This window comes from Bacillus rossius (assembly GCF_032445375.1).
Source record: "Bacillus rossius redtenbacheri isolate Brsri chromosome 4 unlocalized genomic scaffold, Brsri_v3 Brsri_v3_scf4_2, whole genome shotgun sequence".
In the NCBI taxonomy this organism is placed as follows: Eukaryota; Metazoa; Arthropoda; class Insecta; order Phasmatodea; family Bacillidae; genus Bacillus; species Bacillus rossius.
Window position 1 is genome coordinate 19208134 of NW_026962011.1, and position 17109 is coordinate 19225242.

Genomic DNA, 17109 nt, shown 5'->3' on the forward strand with positions numbered 1-17109 from the left:
AATCAGTCAGCATATAAATATTGTAATTCAGCCTAACATTAAAAAAAAAGTGGAGAAATACTTGTTTTGAAACACATATCCTTAATTAAAATACGTACTTTAGTACATACTTAATTAAACCAAAAGCTAAAACTTTAAAAACCACAAAAAAAAAACAGAAGTATAACTACAATAACTGTACAATACCTACACATATTCACAAAAAAAGAATTTTTATTCATTGTCTAACTTTGGGTAAAACAAAAGTCATACAGTCAACAGAACAGTATTTCAATTGGTTGCTAAGGGTTTGAAAGCAGATGCTACAGCAGCAACCCACCTGGGAGATATCTGCGTCTGCCGCCTGAGGGGGGGTGGGGCAACAGGCTCCGCGTCCAGCAGAGACTTCCTGTACACCGCAGCAGCCTCTCCAGGGATGTACGTCACGCTACAACATCCAAGCAACCCTTCCACTCACGTCTCACCCCGATACTGAAAACCATTCTTGAACAATATATTTTTTAAAAAGCATTAAAATTTAATGTTAATAATGAAAATACTAACACAATTATAAGAACACACGAAAATCAGAAAAAAAGTAAATCATAACTAGTGAGGGGTAAAATCCCAATTTTCTCAAATCAGAATCTCAAATTTTAAATCCTAGAGAGCACCTCGAATATACCCCTCAAATCCGAAATTAGGTTTCACGGGTCAAATATAAAATAATGTTCAATAAAATGATAAATATTAACTACGGTGTCACCCCCCCATGCTTGTCCCTCTTGATGGCCCTGCAGCTATGTGGAATTATCCTTATTTATCAGTATGTAAGAGGATATGTCCGTACAGGACAATAGCCAGGAGAGAGTTAGGAGGGGCACCGGACCCCTGAAAATATTTTCCCCTCTGTTAAAATTATTGTGAAGAGTTGTCTTCTTGCTGCTTAAAAATAAATATCTTTTTTTAAATGTAATTAAATATAATTAAAAAACAAAACAATATGGCCACTTTTCACTAAACATGTAGCTAATAGTTAATTGCTCATGTAATTTTTGGCCTGAACATATCACCCCACCTATCAATTGGATAATTTCCCCCCCTTCCATCCTTTTCCATGTCATGCTGGCTACAGCCATGGGTGTAGAACTTGAAGAGTGTTATGTTTATTTTTAAAGGTACATACTGTTTGTTCAACGCATAGCAGTTGCCTCACTTAGCAGAAGCCTTGGGTTGCCTTGTTGATTAATATGCTCACATTGTACCAGTCCAAACTGTATCTTCTTACAATGCTGTCAAATTTTCTGTTAGGTCCTTGACAACATACAGCTCTGCTTCAACGAGACTGGCTGCTGACTTACAAACTTCCTTCTGTACATTCATAACCACCATATTCGTAACTGCAATCTTCACATTGTATATTTTGAACTCATGACTCTGTCTATGCAGTCTCTTTCGCAAGAGCTCCTAAGTATTACCTCATATGATGAATGTGAAGGATTGCACTATTTCATTTTAATGCATCCATCACAAATGTGTACAGGACAGACAAAGACCTTCCTTTCTGCACACAACCTAATTGTGCATAGCTCTGAGCTCATGAAACTAGATTTTGATTTCTTTTTCTGTAAGGCCATCTCTCACCAACAGTTCTACTCACTGCCACAATTTTTCAAATTGCATTCTACGGTAGGCTTATTTTAAATCAATGAATTATAGGTATAGAGTGTTCTTTTTCCAATATTTAATAATGCACTTCTTACATAGATATTAAACCATTACGGGCGAAAATGTGTGTAAACTGGCTGAACACCAACTATAGACAAAACTTTAAATTTGTTTGAAAATTATCTACACCTGAGACAATGACCTAAAAGATTAAGAAAAAAAAGAGAGAGAGAGAGAGAGAGAGAGAAAAGTGTAATGTACTAAAGTAAAAACAAATATTCCTGTATATTTGGACATTTAAATTTTTGCAGTTGGTGATGGGGTGATTACATAGGTCCTCCCTCTAAGTATACACATAATTTTATGGACCAAAAATTTACATTTAATTTGTGAACAATATAAAATTTTTTACTGGGTATCTAATTTTTATTTATGATTTAATTTTCCTGGTTAAATATGTAATAAATGCTTTGGGACTTGTGCCACCAATTAGTATTTTTGGCACAATTAAAATTTGAATTTTGAAAAATAATTTTGTCAGTCATTTTTGCAGCTAAAAAACTTAAACTTTTTCAGCTCTCTGTACACTCCCATTTAATCTTTGTCAGGCCAGTCTCCCCAATATTTTCCCAGCACTAAATCTGATTTTACCGACCCAGTGCAAGTCAGACTGTGCAATCGTTTTATCTGCGCCTTGGTGCACATCCGTCGCCTGTAATTCTCCTCCGAGCCGTGATCAAGACAGCTTATGTCGGCTTTCTCCCAGGGCACTGTGTTCTCAGAGCTCTTCTGAGAGCCAGCCTTACGTGAGCGATTTCAGGCACGAACACAGGTCGTTTTGCTCAAGCCCTCGGCATGCCTCGGGCTCCTGCCGAGAGAGTTTCCCACAGGCTCCAGCACATTTTCCATTCCCCCCTTTCAACTTTTCCAGGGAACCATGCCCAGTTCACTGGCCGGTCACCAACCTCGACCTGTCTCAAGGTCACGCCCATCGGTCTGCGAAGGCACCGCCTCTGCCCTCTCGTGGCAGATTTTCGAGTTATTTCCCCTGGGTGTTTGAACGCCAGCTAAACGCCTGCCCCCTGGCACCTCACGCAACAAAAAGTGCCCCGTAGTTCATTTCCAAGCCACCAGAGCGCTGCACTAGTCCCCTCCATAAGCTCTATGCATCTCGTGCAAGAGATACGTGAGTCGATCTCTCCTTGTTTTGGACACCCCTCAGTAGGTCGCGCTGACATCGGCCAGTACCACCAACTTCGAGATATCGAAGTCAGTGTTTCCCGACCACCCCCTTGGAAATCTTCGGAACCTTTCAGTCCGAAAGCCAAAGTCTGCCCCCTTTCTTTTGATTGACTTCGTCTTTTTGATTACAAGTAGCTGCCGCCCCAAAAATACTTCGCGCTTCGAGAGCAGACAGACCACACCGTAACGTCGGCAAGCTGCACAACAAGACTTCACTCCGGTCGTTGTTCAAATATATAATCAGCTAGGCTAGTAATCATAGGAATGTGGTCCCTACAACTTTTTAGTAATTAGTAATTAGTCAGTCTGCATACCTCGTAGAAATAGTCATGATTCAGTAATAATACTTAATTACATTTTCTAATCATTTTAAATTATGGAAACATCCGAAACAACCGCATGTTCGCGAGCTCCGTACCCTGGCTGATGCTAGAAGCCATCTCCCTGTATGGTGAGTTTTTGACAAACTTTATTCCCCGACCATCATCATTTTTAGTCGAGTCCTTCCTCCAGCAAACAGGATGACTAAGGCGCCCTGACGCCATGTTAACAGCTCCACTTCGGCCAGCGAATGTCAAACCTCCAGTCCTCCAGCTTTTTTTTATGTCTTCAGAATAACCATTTGATCACGAAGTTGAAAGGATTGGAACACCAGAAATTTTTCTTTCGAGACTTTAAATACTCTAAGCGCTAACGCTGGGAATGTAAAACATAACCTGTTTATTGTTTCTGATTCTGTTTTAATTATGTCCAATGAAACTTAATGGTAATTTTCTAATTAGGGCCGGCCCATTCTAAAAATGATGTAATTTTAATATATTTTCATATATTTGTCAATCAAATTTATCAAATGTTATAATTTTAATGTGAAAGTAATTAAGATTTAAATAAACATAGAATTACTTATATCTAGATGAAATCACACCTTTTTTGTTCATCCTTTTGCAACTAAAAGATGCACCAGCCTCCCAAAGTCATTTTAGGTGGACATTAAAGTTATACAAGTCATTAAGAGAGAGTGATGTGTCACAGACTATTTAAATGTGATGATGTTAGTTATCATGAACATTTGTGAGTCTTTTAAAAACTTCGATAAATTAAAAAAAAAAATCTAAACCAGAAACCATTTGCAGTTTAGCAAAATTTAAAATAAATTATAACAGGTTAGCCACAGAAATGATTGAGTTAATAAAAATAATTATTTCCTCCTTTAGTTAACAAGTTTAATACAGTTTGATACTCTACCAGTATTAATAGTCCCCATTTTATTATTTGCCTAAAATAAATGTTTTATATATTACTTAACAATAGTGATCTCATTTATAGATTTATTTTTAATTTTGATAAAACATAAAGATTTTATATTTTTTTATTTTGCCACTCTTTATTTTTTTTATTTCTGCAATCAGTCGCAAATTGTTCAAATATTATATTGTATATTATAATATTCCTCTTTGTTTTGTATGTAGTATTTTGTACATGCCAATGACTTTGTTAATGTATGTGTTGTTTTGTACTTGTGGATTGGTTTTTTTTATGTAACTGTTGTTTCTGTGTTTTTATGTCATGCCCACCAAACATGTTCTCTTGCTGTCGGTGGGCATGTTACATATGTACATAAATAAAATAATTAAACATGATTACTATTTGACTGTGTGATGAATGCAGAGTAGGTACATACCCCGTAAGCAAATTCCAAAACTGTAAAGATAAAGTTGATAGTGTTCAATCACACTCGAAGGGTTGTGACGCGGCACTGCACACAGACTGAGTTCGTTCCTCCTCCGCCGACTTGACCCATCAGCGGGAAGCCGTCACAGACGCACGGCCCGGGCGTAATCTCGTTTGAGCACCACCAACAACTAAGAGGATCTGCCGGGCATTTTTATGGCTGCGGCTGGATATGGTGTTGCGATAGAAGACCACAAGTCTCGTGTCAGACGTATGGAAAACAGCGTAGCAGCTTCAGAACCAGCTCAGGCCTTAAGACAGCAGTTCAGTTAAAAGGTACAATGGTGTTCACGAGATGAATTACAGCATTTTGAGCACGTCATATAAGTACTTATATATTCATCATTTCAGAAAAGTAACTTCCCCTCTTTACAATCTAAATGAATCAACATAGTTTAATATATTTTTTCCTTCACCTTCACTTTCTTGCGAACAACACTCACAAAAATATTTTTCCTGAAAACCCCAATTTTATGGTGTCACACATAATTTACTTCCAATGTAGATTTTGTGCAGGAAATGCAAGTATTAGGATAGGAAGTTATTAAGTGCTACTACTATCTGATATTTAAGTTCTACTATTATTAACAGCTCAGACCAAACAAACACCTGGTTCTGATAGAGAAAACCACAGGAGTAACCCACATGCATCAGTGCTTGACTGAGTGGGGCTTCGTGAAGGAAGTAGTCAATTTCCCCAGTGGTGGATATAGAAATTCATTTCAAAAGGGGATTTAATAGTAAAAAAGAAAAAGAAAAAAAGTATTTTTTGAAAAACTTACGTCAAAACAAGTATTTTTGACAGTTACATTATCACTGCCTTTTGTGGTTTGTGAATCCAGGTGTTTTAACTAGTGATGGGTCAAATCCCAATTTTCTCAAATCCGAATCTAAAAATAGAATCCCCGAGAGTACCTCGAATACATTCCTCGAATCCTATTCTAGGTGTCAAGGGTCGAAAATAAAATTTTGCACAATAAATGAGAAACATTACCTATGTTCTTGAAACATCTGCCCTTTAAAAAGTTGTTTCGCAAACCACGTTTCCAGAATAAATTAATATTGCAATGGTAACATAAATAGTTAAGAAAAAAAAAACCTACAATCTTCAGATGTTATCAGTGCTGATTTTTTTTTTAATTTACTTTATTTCTTCTAATATTTTTATTCAATTTTTCCCTCCTTAATTATTGAATCTTTCAAATAGTAATAATTTTATAGTATTTTAGGATTTGAGGATTTGTTCAGCCCATGCCTATTTTTAACAGCTCACCTCGCATTATCCAAACCAACATGACATACTGTCTTAGCACAGAGATATTGCATATTTGTCGTAACTTCAGGGGAGGATATATTCTATCTCACCCCTCTCACATCCACAATTGTCTTTCCCGTACATAGCTCACTGACAAAATGTACCAATTAAGCTTGGGGCCAATTCAACATACAGGTAAAATGCTGATAACTTCCTCTGTCTCTTCAACATGTTTTCATTGCACCATAAATCAGTCTTCTCTTGTATTCTCTTCCAAGTACCTGTTCTTATACACATGTTGCAAATATGTATATACAAACATAACTTGTCATTCAGACTATTCCATGAAGCTCCCTCTCAAAATAATTCTTAATGATATAAATAGTATTTCATTAGTATTTAGTTTTCAGTCTACACAGAAAGTAAATACAATAGTAAATTAGTTACCAGACCCATTAGTCATGTTATGTGACAAGATAAAAAATTTCAAACTATTTATGAATGATGCAAATAATGGAATCTGCAATATATTATAAACTGTCTTGATTACAGTAAAATATGAATTCTCATACAACATTAATGAAATTACAACCTGTTAGCACATAATTTTACTGCTAAGTTAATTTTACTGATAGTTAAATTAGGTACTACTATAACAAAATTCTATGCAAATGAAAAAAGAGTAAAATATGATTTTTGTATATAAAATTAATAATGATTGACTATTGCAGTAGTTTACCCAACTAAATATGATAAATTTTAAACAGATTCTACATAAATTTAATAAGAGCTAGTAGGTCATAGTAAATGATTAAAAATAAAAATTCCAAACTAAAAGGCATTTAAAATGTTACGAGACAAGATTAAAAACGTTTAACCATTTATGAACGATGTAAATTATGGAATCTACAACATGTTATAAATTAAGGTTCTCGATTACAGTAAAATATGAAATCTCATAGAAGATGAATGAAACTAGCAAAACCTGTTGGGATTTAAATTTAATGCTAGTTAAATTACTTAATAACAAAATCTTATGTGAATAACAAGAGTAAAATATCATTTTTATGTATAAAACTAATAACAATTGACTATTCCAGAAGTTACGCAACTAAAAAATGCTAAACATTTGAAACATTTTAAATTTATTTAATAAGAACTTAAAGATTACAGTCAAAAGAACAAACATTAAAAATGTTCAACTGAAAGACCGCATCAATACTCTGAAGAAGTATAAATCTGAAAATAAGAAAGACGTGCACCACGGATAGTTGAGGACACGAACATCACGCACTGCCGGCCACACCTGATATCGGCGGAAAGCAGCTGGGCCCTGCGCAGGATGGCGCGGGCCTGCGCGTTGGTCACCCTGCGCAGGCTCTCGTTGTTGACGGAGATGAGGTAGTCCCCTGGCACCACCCGCCCGTCCCTCGCCATCGCGCCGTTCGCCGCCAGGGCGATCACCAGCATGCCGTTCTCCCCCCTGTCCACCGCATCCACGCTGATTCCTGCAGCAAGTTAGGCTCAGTGCTGAAACTCAACAAGTAACATTTAACTTTAACATGAATTTTTTTTTACGTCTATTTAGGTAGCTTATTTAATACTCTTATATATCTTAAAAATTGTCTTTTGTGCAGTGGCGTAGCCAGAATTTGTGTATGGGGGTGTTATGAAGCATGCTCCCCCCCCCCCCCCCCCCCGTATTAAAGCGGTGGTTCCGGGGGTCCTACCCGGAAAAATTTGGATTTTAAGGTGTAAATTAGTGCTAATTTAGCAGTTTTCGGTACTTAAATTTAAATATTGTAATGGTAAAAATTTTATTAATTTTAATATGAAATTTGTTTGAGTGATGAATAAGAAATTAATTAAATATTTGGTGCTAAGGGTGGGGGTTTGAACCCCTAACACCCCCCCCCCCCCCCGGCTACGCCACTGCTTTTGTGAATTGAAAGAGACAATGTTAATGAACTGCAACCTTCGTAACAATTTAACTTAATTATTCTCTTTTTTCCTTCTGTACCTATCACCATGGGTGTAGATCCTGAAAGGGCGAGCCCCCCTCCACCCCAAGGAATTTTTAAGCCTCTCACTTAGGGGAGGGGGGTGAAGGCTGCCTGCTTTTGCAAAAGCGTGTCTGTGAACCAGGTTCGATGTCAAACTTATGGAAAACTTTCTGTATATTTTAAAGTTTTCTGCTTATCGCATGCATGCAGGCCAAAATATGGGCAGTATACTACATACAAGTACCAAATCCAGAGATGTCGTGAGATACCTTTGTCACAGTTGAGCAGAAATTATTATACCTTGATTAGTTGGATTACAGAAGTCCTTAAATTTGATAAAAAAAATTTGCGCAGGACTAAAGTCTACTCACTGCTAGGTATAGTCAATGATCTCTGTGTCTTAATGCTCTTCTATTACCGTAATGTAACTTTGTGTTAGTACCAATGGATTCTGCAACAGGTTTAAAGAATTTTCAAATTTTTTTATGTGCTGTGAGAACATGTGGACGAAAAATAAACATTAAATTTCTGGTTAATTTATATAAATTTAGTTAAATAAGAGTTACATTTTTTTACAGCAACTTACTGAATGCTCATACTGAAAGCTTCATACATATTTCTACTGTGCTGCTTGGTGGAATGTACCCAAAATTGTAAGAAACAGAAAATGTTATACTATATTAAATAATTCTAACCACAATCACTAGTGACACTTAGTACTTCACTCAACTACTTATACAACTGAAGACCTAGCGGACTAAATATCACAATGTGATTTTTTAAATTACATTAAATACTATTTTGATACTGAATATGTGGAGATGTAAATTAGTATTATGATAATTTATCAGCCTGTCATTTTAAAGTTCTTAATTTTTTTTTATGTAACTGTGCACAAAACCCGTGGCTAGATGAACAAAAAAAAAAAGCAAAAAATCAATTAAGTACTTTTTTAACTGATTTTGGTACTGAACTGAAGTTTGTGGAGAAATAATAATTAAAATATATAGTAGTTTTGAATCAGACTGTAGGTAATCGATAATAAAACACAAATAATGAATGTCACAAAAGAAAAAAATACAATATAATTCGCTTTTTAAAAGTGAAAATTAGTTATTGTAGAGATGGGGAGGTTCCTCCCACTAAATGTACGATATCTTTCACACGGTGATCAGGTTAAAGGCCCATCAACAATTGCACTGTCCTTAACTGTGTCTGACTGACACTAATCACTGATTGGCCCACGTGACCTTCTCACGTCATGCGTCTGAATACATTGGTCAAATTAAACTTATAGTTTCAATATGTGTTGGAAGCATTGAACAACATAACACGATGCTTCTATTTCCGGTTCCCGTTTAAAAGGTAAACAGAAAATAACGGACTTTATTTACCATTTACATTTGCTTTACAGAATAAATAAATATTATCGAACTCCCACAAATTTTACAAGTTAACTAAACATTCAAAACTTAGCTGCTTACACATTTACAAAGCATCAAAATAGTAAACAAAAACAATCGAAAAACAATTATTTTGGCGCTCTATATGTTCTGCGCTCTGGTGACTACTTTAGAAATCAGTCAATTTGGGCATCATACATCGCAATTGTAGACAGGGCTGTTTTCCGCACGACCATATGACGTCATTCACATTAGGATAACCATTTCATAGAGCCAACAGACACTCCTTGGGAGAGTAATCACGTTCCGGACTTCTGGGAATGAGAGGAAGTTTCCATCCCTGTCAAGAAGCATTTGCCTTAACGTGACATAGCCGAGTTTTATGGCACGGTTCTGTAACTATGGTACCTCATCGAAAATGAATCCTGGATTCGAAGCTAACTTATCCTCAGTTGCGTGACGAGCGGAAACTAAACCGTCAGTCGGCAATGAAGCGTGTCTCATCTTTAGTTTCCAGTGTGCATTTAAACGGGCACTTACTCTCTTTCAAATGCATGATTTATACCAGTAGCGCTGTCCTCGTTTAGTTGTGCTCTGTTGAAAGATATACGTCATAGAGCACTACAGATTTAGAAACAACCTTTTAATTAAATGGAAAAAAAAATAAACGTATCTTAAACGTTTTTTTATAAAGTAAAATTTTGAAAATATATTTCCCTGTTGTATTTTATCTCATAGTACAATGTTTATATTTCTAACTTCTAAGGAGATGTAATAGAAATTTGCCATATTGATTTCAACTGTTTTGTCAACAATATTTATATAGCATTTCATATGAAAAAAGTTTGACTGTTTTGAGCAAAGCATATAATTTTGTGGGATGTTTTTTTATTAATGGTAAATGACTGCTACAAGTAGTTTCTACTGAGAAGTAATAATTGGTATTAAGCACTGAACTTTTTCTTTCTTTCTTACAGAATGAGTGTAGTTATACAGTCAATATACACTATTTCATGGTCTTAAAAATAGTGAATATATAAATAAAGATAGTAACTTATTATACCTAATTAACAATTGTATACGAAATAAGACTTTTTTATATTAACAGGCCGGGTAGTATAAACCTACCAACAGTTGCCATTATATTTGTACTGCAACCTAAGCGCGAGACGTAGTTCTTCTGTAGCCGCCACCGAGTGTGGTTGTGTGTTTTTTTTTTTTTTTGTTTTTTTTTTACTGGTGTCGTGAGTGCGGCATCGAACATTAGATTCCTCGAGAATAATCTTGGCACTGATAAGGAATATGAGCTTTGATTAATGTTACAGTGGCGTGTGGTATATAAAGTATTGTTAAGAAGATTTGTGAACAGTCAATTGATTTGAGTATCGATAAAGAAGTGTGTTTCTGATTGTTGGCTAAAGATGTAGACCACCTATATCATGAGTAAACTTTTGTTCAACATGCACATTTTTACCATAAACGTTTCTACCGTGGCATACAATACTGAAAATTCACATATTTTGGGTAGAAAATTGTTGAATAAAATAGTGAACTGGTCTCAGGAAAAAAACATGGTTTGAGTGACAAAAGTGTACAGATGCAAAAGAAACGACCCGGCGAGGGGCGCTGGAGACGCGGGAACTCACCCAGCGGCTCGGAGCCCTTGCGCACCCTGACGTCCAGCTCGAGGGACGCCGGCAGCTGCAGCACCTCGACCGCCCAGCCGGAGGCCATGTCCTCGTCGGCCAGGTCCTCGTCCGTCTGGTCGCCTCCCGAGGGCAGCAGCCTCTCCGTGGCCACCGGCACCATCAGCTGCAAGCCGGCGCCCGCCGTCGCACACTCCTCCCCAGCCTCGCGCACTGTGGCCCCGACTCACAGCGCCAGTTTTTGAACCGCGGGAGAGTCTGAGGTGCAAATAAAAATTCTGGGACGGAAATGTAAAGTTTTTTTTTTTGCGTACGGCAATTATTTGATGTATAAAAATACATGTCAAAAAGACGTGTAACATCCCCGCGTTTATCGCAAGAGAAACCAGGAAGGGGATCGGCTAAATATGTATAATATGTGCCCAGAGCGCTAGACAGTTGCATGGAATCCGGGCCTGGATATAACCGGACACACATACGGTGTGTAGAGATCCAGTTGGAACAACGCCGTTTGAAAACTGCTCAATATCCGAGTGGTGTTTTCTTTCCGTCTTTGTTTTCAAACTGTATTTTTAGGAGAGAGAAAAAAAGAGCTAAAACGCGTGTTTTCAGAATAATTTTTAGACATGAAAGCACCCGAGGACCTTGCATGACACCATTATCTTCATTTCTTCCGCTATATAAAGTTATGGTTACCGCTCCAATTCCATATCTGTCCTATATGCACCGCGAGAAGATTTCGCGCCAGTTCAGAGCCTTGCGCTTAATGACGACTTCGCGATAAAAACGCCGGCGAGCGTCGCACTTATCGTCCCGCCTCATTTACAGACTAGGCGGGTCCCTAACGCTCGTTATACAATGGCACGGAAGCAGAGACGGGTCTCGCAAACTGAAACGGATCTCACGGAACGAACTCTCTACGATGGCACGCATGCAGACACGGACCAGCATCTATTAGCTCGGCAATGCTCATGTCTTTCGTTTACGCTGCTCCATGCAATCAACAGAAGGCGAGTGTTTGGCCGCGGTGGTAGCCATGTTTGTTTACGTTTTAAATACTTTAAAAATCGTTTCACGAACAAGAACACCTAGTTTTCTGTCATTACTTTGTAATTTATTTTATAATTCTGACTGTTTCGCTCTCAGATCTCAAAATAATTTTTCAATAATTTTTTTTTTTTTTGGTACCCTCGAAGTTCAACTTCACTGGCTGCCGTTTGTAACGTTTCCGTGCATCGTGGAAGCGCCAGATGGATAATGAAACGTAAATACCTTGTGGGTCCCGAGCCGTTTTAGTTTTAACGTTTCCATGTCACTGTAGAAGGGGCCTAAAAAAGCTGATTGAAGCACTTTTTACATCATGTCAAAAATAATAATACAACACATTAAAAAAACGTTCTGACATGCCTTCAAAGAACAGGTGATGCCGGGAGTATATTATTTATTGTTAAAAAGGGATTAGGCCACGCCAAGTTGGATTTTTACATTTTAATGCTATATTTATAAATATTAACTATTTATCCCCATTTCCGGCATATCAATTCAAAAATCATATCTCCTAGACCTTCTATACCTTGTTGCAACCACATATTTACTGACAGGCTCTAGTGTGTAAGCGTCACGATAAAATAAATTATTATTTCTCGCGGGCGACTGCAACTGTCCTGATAGTCACACCCGTTCACAAGTGTTGACTTCAATAAGTAGCCATAGTTAAGTCCTATGCCATGTCGACCCAAAAGATTTAGCAATAAAGCTTTATTGCAAGTGGTATAAAAATAAAGATGGAGAGGCCTAATCCCCATTAACCCATTATACCCTCCGGTTCACATGTGGTCCAGTTGCCAATAAACCATTTAAAAATTATTATCTTGTAAACATATCACAGAGACGACATTATCGTAGGTATTTTCTTTTTAACGATAGGACAGACAGCTTTAATACAGTGTTTATGGACAAACGCCATTGCTGGTTTTCAATGCACGTGAGTCAGTCTGTCAGTCAGAATACATGTCAGTCTGGGCGCGATGACGGGAACTGACATCTGTTGAACTGACAACTGACAACGTCGCAAAATGTTTTATCTTGTTAAGCCTACTGTGTTTGTCTGTGCCGTCGGCGTTGTGTTGTCCAGAATATCTGTTTTGTATCATCTTTAGGTTCGTTTGTTTGTCAGACATTTCTATTATTGTTACTACTCTCTCGTCGTTGCCTGCTCGCTATGTTAGCCTGTGCTGTGATATATTTTGTTCTGATTAATTCCTTCCATGGAATTCTCTGTGCTGTCTTTTCCTTTAACATTTGGCATCGTCTGATTTATGGCTTGTTTTTCTGTGTGTTTGTGTATTCGTCTTTCTTGTCCATTCTTGTGGTTTCTCTATGACATGCAGTGAAAACTAGCAATGGCGTATGTCCATAAATTTTTTTTAATAAATGTAATGTTATCAAACTCATACTGTTTAGAAGATAAATAGTACGTAAGTTATCATACATACTTTATCAATGTATTTACACACGTGAGATGCTGTTATACATTGTTCACAGTTAAAAGCGTTTGGCTCAAATGAGTCTGCACTAGTTTAATTTTGGATCCTATAAAAAATTCGTTTAGTTAAAAAAAAATAGCTTAAAAATTTAAGTTAGCTATCAATTTATTTTTACAAAGATACTTGGAAGAATATATGAATTTATGAATTTGGATGATTGAGACAATCCATTGGAGATGAAGTTGAAACTTATTATTAGTTGCTCGACAAACTTTTTGTGTGAATCATTCGTAGAAATTCTTTTTAAAAAATTACTGTCCAATTTCTGTCCGCTTTTGCATACAAACACGCTTGCAAATAGTAATTTTTTATAAAATACAAACAGTAATATCGCTTTTTGTTTTATATTTTACATAGTCCTGCAATTTACACTACATTTCTGTGGCCTCTTATATTGAAGATAAGTAAAATGTTCTCCCTTTCCATAGTTTATTCCTTTCTGTATCACTTATTTATGATTCCTTGATAAGAATAAATAATCGGTTTCACTGCGATGAAAATCTCATTACGGTTTCCGAAATCAGGTGCAAACATTAATGTAGTGGCGAGAGATATTGTAGATGTGTACATCACGTATACTATGTCTACATGATAAGCCGCAGTAAAATATGCATTTTGGCATCATCGGCCTGTACACAAACTTCCATCCAAAAATATTGAAAAGTTTAGCTTTCAAACGCAACCTTGTTTTCTTGTCCAATGCAGCATTCAAACACACACTCCCTGGAGGCTCTATGTACTAGTCACACAGACAAAGGTCTACCTGGAGCAAATCGCCACTCAGGTTGTCATCAGTGCTGCGCTCCAGTTCATCTTCTGATGCAGTTGGAACACTCTGTGGGATTGTTGGCGGTTCCTGCAACAGCAAAACCATTAATTCGTTAATAAACTTTGTCAATAACTGGATATTTTATGTACCGAATCAATACAATTTTTTGGACATATCCCATTGCAAACAATTTGTGATATTTCAGTGAAGGTGGTAGGTTTTATTTGGTGATGCAGGTTAAGCTGTTGCAACAAGTTACACAAGAAGTGACTCACGTTGAGATTGATAATGTGACAATCCAAATCTCTAATTATTGACGTAAGTTTTTTGGAAAACATAGATTATAAATTTATTATATATATATTTTTTAAACTACCACCCTTCCAAAAATACCTGGCATCCGCTACTGCTTGGAAGCCATATTGCTGGCCAACCGTCAAACGGGCAAATAACGCATGCTTTCGCCCATGAACGCACCTTGGCTCGTACCCAGAACTCGCCGCACTGGCCTCAACAGTCGGCGAACACTGAAGATGTTAGCAGCGTCCTACAAAACCTCTTTTACAATAAAAGATTATAAAGAGTTTTTAAGGACACCTTTACGTCATCGTTGGTTACAGATAAGTTCCTATTGCCCATAACTATCTTTGGAACCTCATAGCTAACTCAAACATAGTGTCTATCTAAAATTTGTGGCCATAACTTTGATTACTAATTACATTTGCCTCATAAGTTCAAAGAAAGACGGTAAATCGTGCCTTTTTAGTTTAAAGGTAAGATATATATACGAAAATTATATTTTAATTTTTTTTATACATAAAATGTACTCACATGGGCCGAAATTCGCCAATTGTACTACGCAAAGTGTCGTTTGCATAGTCAAGTTGGAACCAAAATAACAATAAATTACCCTCATTTATCCATAACTTGTACGCTCTCAGTTTTTATTAAAGAGATTGTAAAGATACTAGGCAAAATGAAAGGAATTTTAAGGACCCTAATTTAATGAAAGAAAACTGAAGGATTTCTTTTTAAGGATATGAAGGAGACGCACGAAGCGAGAACACTCACGGGCAAAAGAAGTTTGTCTGCAGGCTGGGCGCGTGCCTGACGTACCTTCACGCGAGCGACTAGCATGCTGATAGCACGAACCCCACCAGGTGGAGGGGGGGGGGCGTGTTATCAGGGCGAGTGGTTACCTCCGCTATCTACCGGCGATGGGGGCTGCCTCTTGATCGATAGCATCTACCTCAGGGCGCCCCCTCGCCCCCCCCTCCGCAAAAGTCATCTCTTAGGCGCATCAAGCGACACCACACTATCACACAGACTTCCGGCACCGTCGCTCTGCCATCAGTGTTGCCGGACGTACCCGCATTTGGGTACACGTGCCCAAATTACTACGTCTGTACCTGGTACCCAAGAAAATCCGCTTGGGTACGCAAATGTACCCGGATTAAGGAAAACCAATTAGGATGGAAAACAACCATTGCCCTGGACGTAACGTACTAGCAAAAATCCTTTAAAAAAAAGATTTACGTCGCCTAATGTCTATTACAGATAACATTTACAATAATTTTACACTAACCTTTAACCAGAAAATACCATTTTTTCGTATGTGGCTGGAATAGTAGTATTTAACGTTCAATGTTTAAAGTCCCCCCCCCCCTTATTTTTTTCCCAAACCGCCAAAGACGCATTTTAAAATCCTACGCACAGTCCTTAGCGGAAGAGCCAATATTGCATTTAAACTATAAAATGTTATGTTGTCACGCTATTATGAGATTTAACATAACAGCGTATATGATATTTGTATTAAAGAAGACAGCAATGTTTTGTTTTCATACTTTATTAGTGTATGTGCCTTAATGACACCCGAACTGAGAACTTCTCGTACCCGAAAGCGCCCGAATGTAGAGGCGAGTGTACCCGAATCGTGTGAGTGCCACGGCTGGTAACACTCGCTGCCATGATTACTATCGAGAGCCGAGAGTCGACCTGCGAGGAGTCCAACTACGGCACCGAACACGCCAGGGAATAACAGCAAGGACACATTTCTGGAGGATTTCCAAGAGAGGCCCGCGCGGCTTGAGAGTTTTGCGCATCTCTGGATACGGTGATCGTGTGTTGCATAATGGCCATATTTTGTTTTACATGTATGCAAAACTCTCAAAAAAATTCAAAAAAATATATACAAAAAGTTTTCCATAAAATATAGTTTTGACATTATATGTTTATCAACCCCTTTCCATAGTCACAATATGCAAGTACAAGCGGGTCAGTGGGCCTTCAAAGTGAGGGGCTTCTTAATTACAGGGGACCCCCCCCCCTCCCGGGCAAGTATATTCGCCCATGCCGGACAGCTCAAAGACCTTAGCGCGAGAACACGGCGATGATATCTCACCGTTTCAAAAGACCAAGGACGTAAACAACGTACGAAAATTTTGAAGACTTGCCGGAGATGGCATTTGTTGACAACTTCCCCGAGGGGCAAGAATGCCAAGAACAGATAACCCCGAGCGTTGTAAACAGAGATAATTAAACGTAGGGCTTTAGTGGTGAACCGGAAAAGGGGAAAGGTGGAAGGATATGCAGGAGCAAGTTTTAGGGAGTTTCTGCCTTGCCTATGTGACAGTTTTGTTCCTTTGGTTTTCCGGCGGCTTGCAGTGTTATGCAGCGTTGAGACATGAGAATCTAACCTAATCCCAACTTCGTCTAACTAAGATAAAATTACTTACACGTACCTTCTTAGCATTGCAATTGTTTCGACCCAGATACAATTAGTATATTCTTAGTTACACAACAAAGAGTACCGGATCGTTAAAGAAATGAACTACATATATTGTGTATGTAATCATCAATAGCAAGAT

At 37.7% G+C, this 17109-nt stretch overlaps 1 protein-coding gene across 3 annotated transcripts in view; it reads right to left on the minus strand.

Annotated features, from left to right (window-relative positions):
• The window catches only part of LOC134541978 (multiple PDZ domain protein), a 579762-nt gene that overhangs the window by 529790 nt on the left and 32863 nt on the right, over nt 1-17109 (minus strand). For all 3 annotated transcript variants that reach the window (XM_063385749.1, XM_063385747.1, XM_063385748.1), the window contains exons 2-5: nt 14237-14329; nt 10928-11093; nt 7182-7383; nt 320-427 (exon numbers count right to left, since the gene is read on the minus strand). In XM_063385749.1, the coding sequence (XP_063241819.1) occupies nt 320-427; nt 7182-7383; nt 10928-11090 (473 nt within the window). In that variant the 5' untranslated portion in view covers nt 11091-11093; nt 14237-14329. The remainder of the gene's footprint in view (nt 1-319; nt 428-7181; nt 7384-10927; nt 11094-14236; nt 14330-17109) is intronic.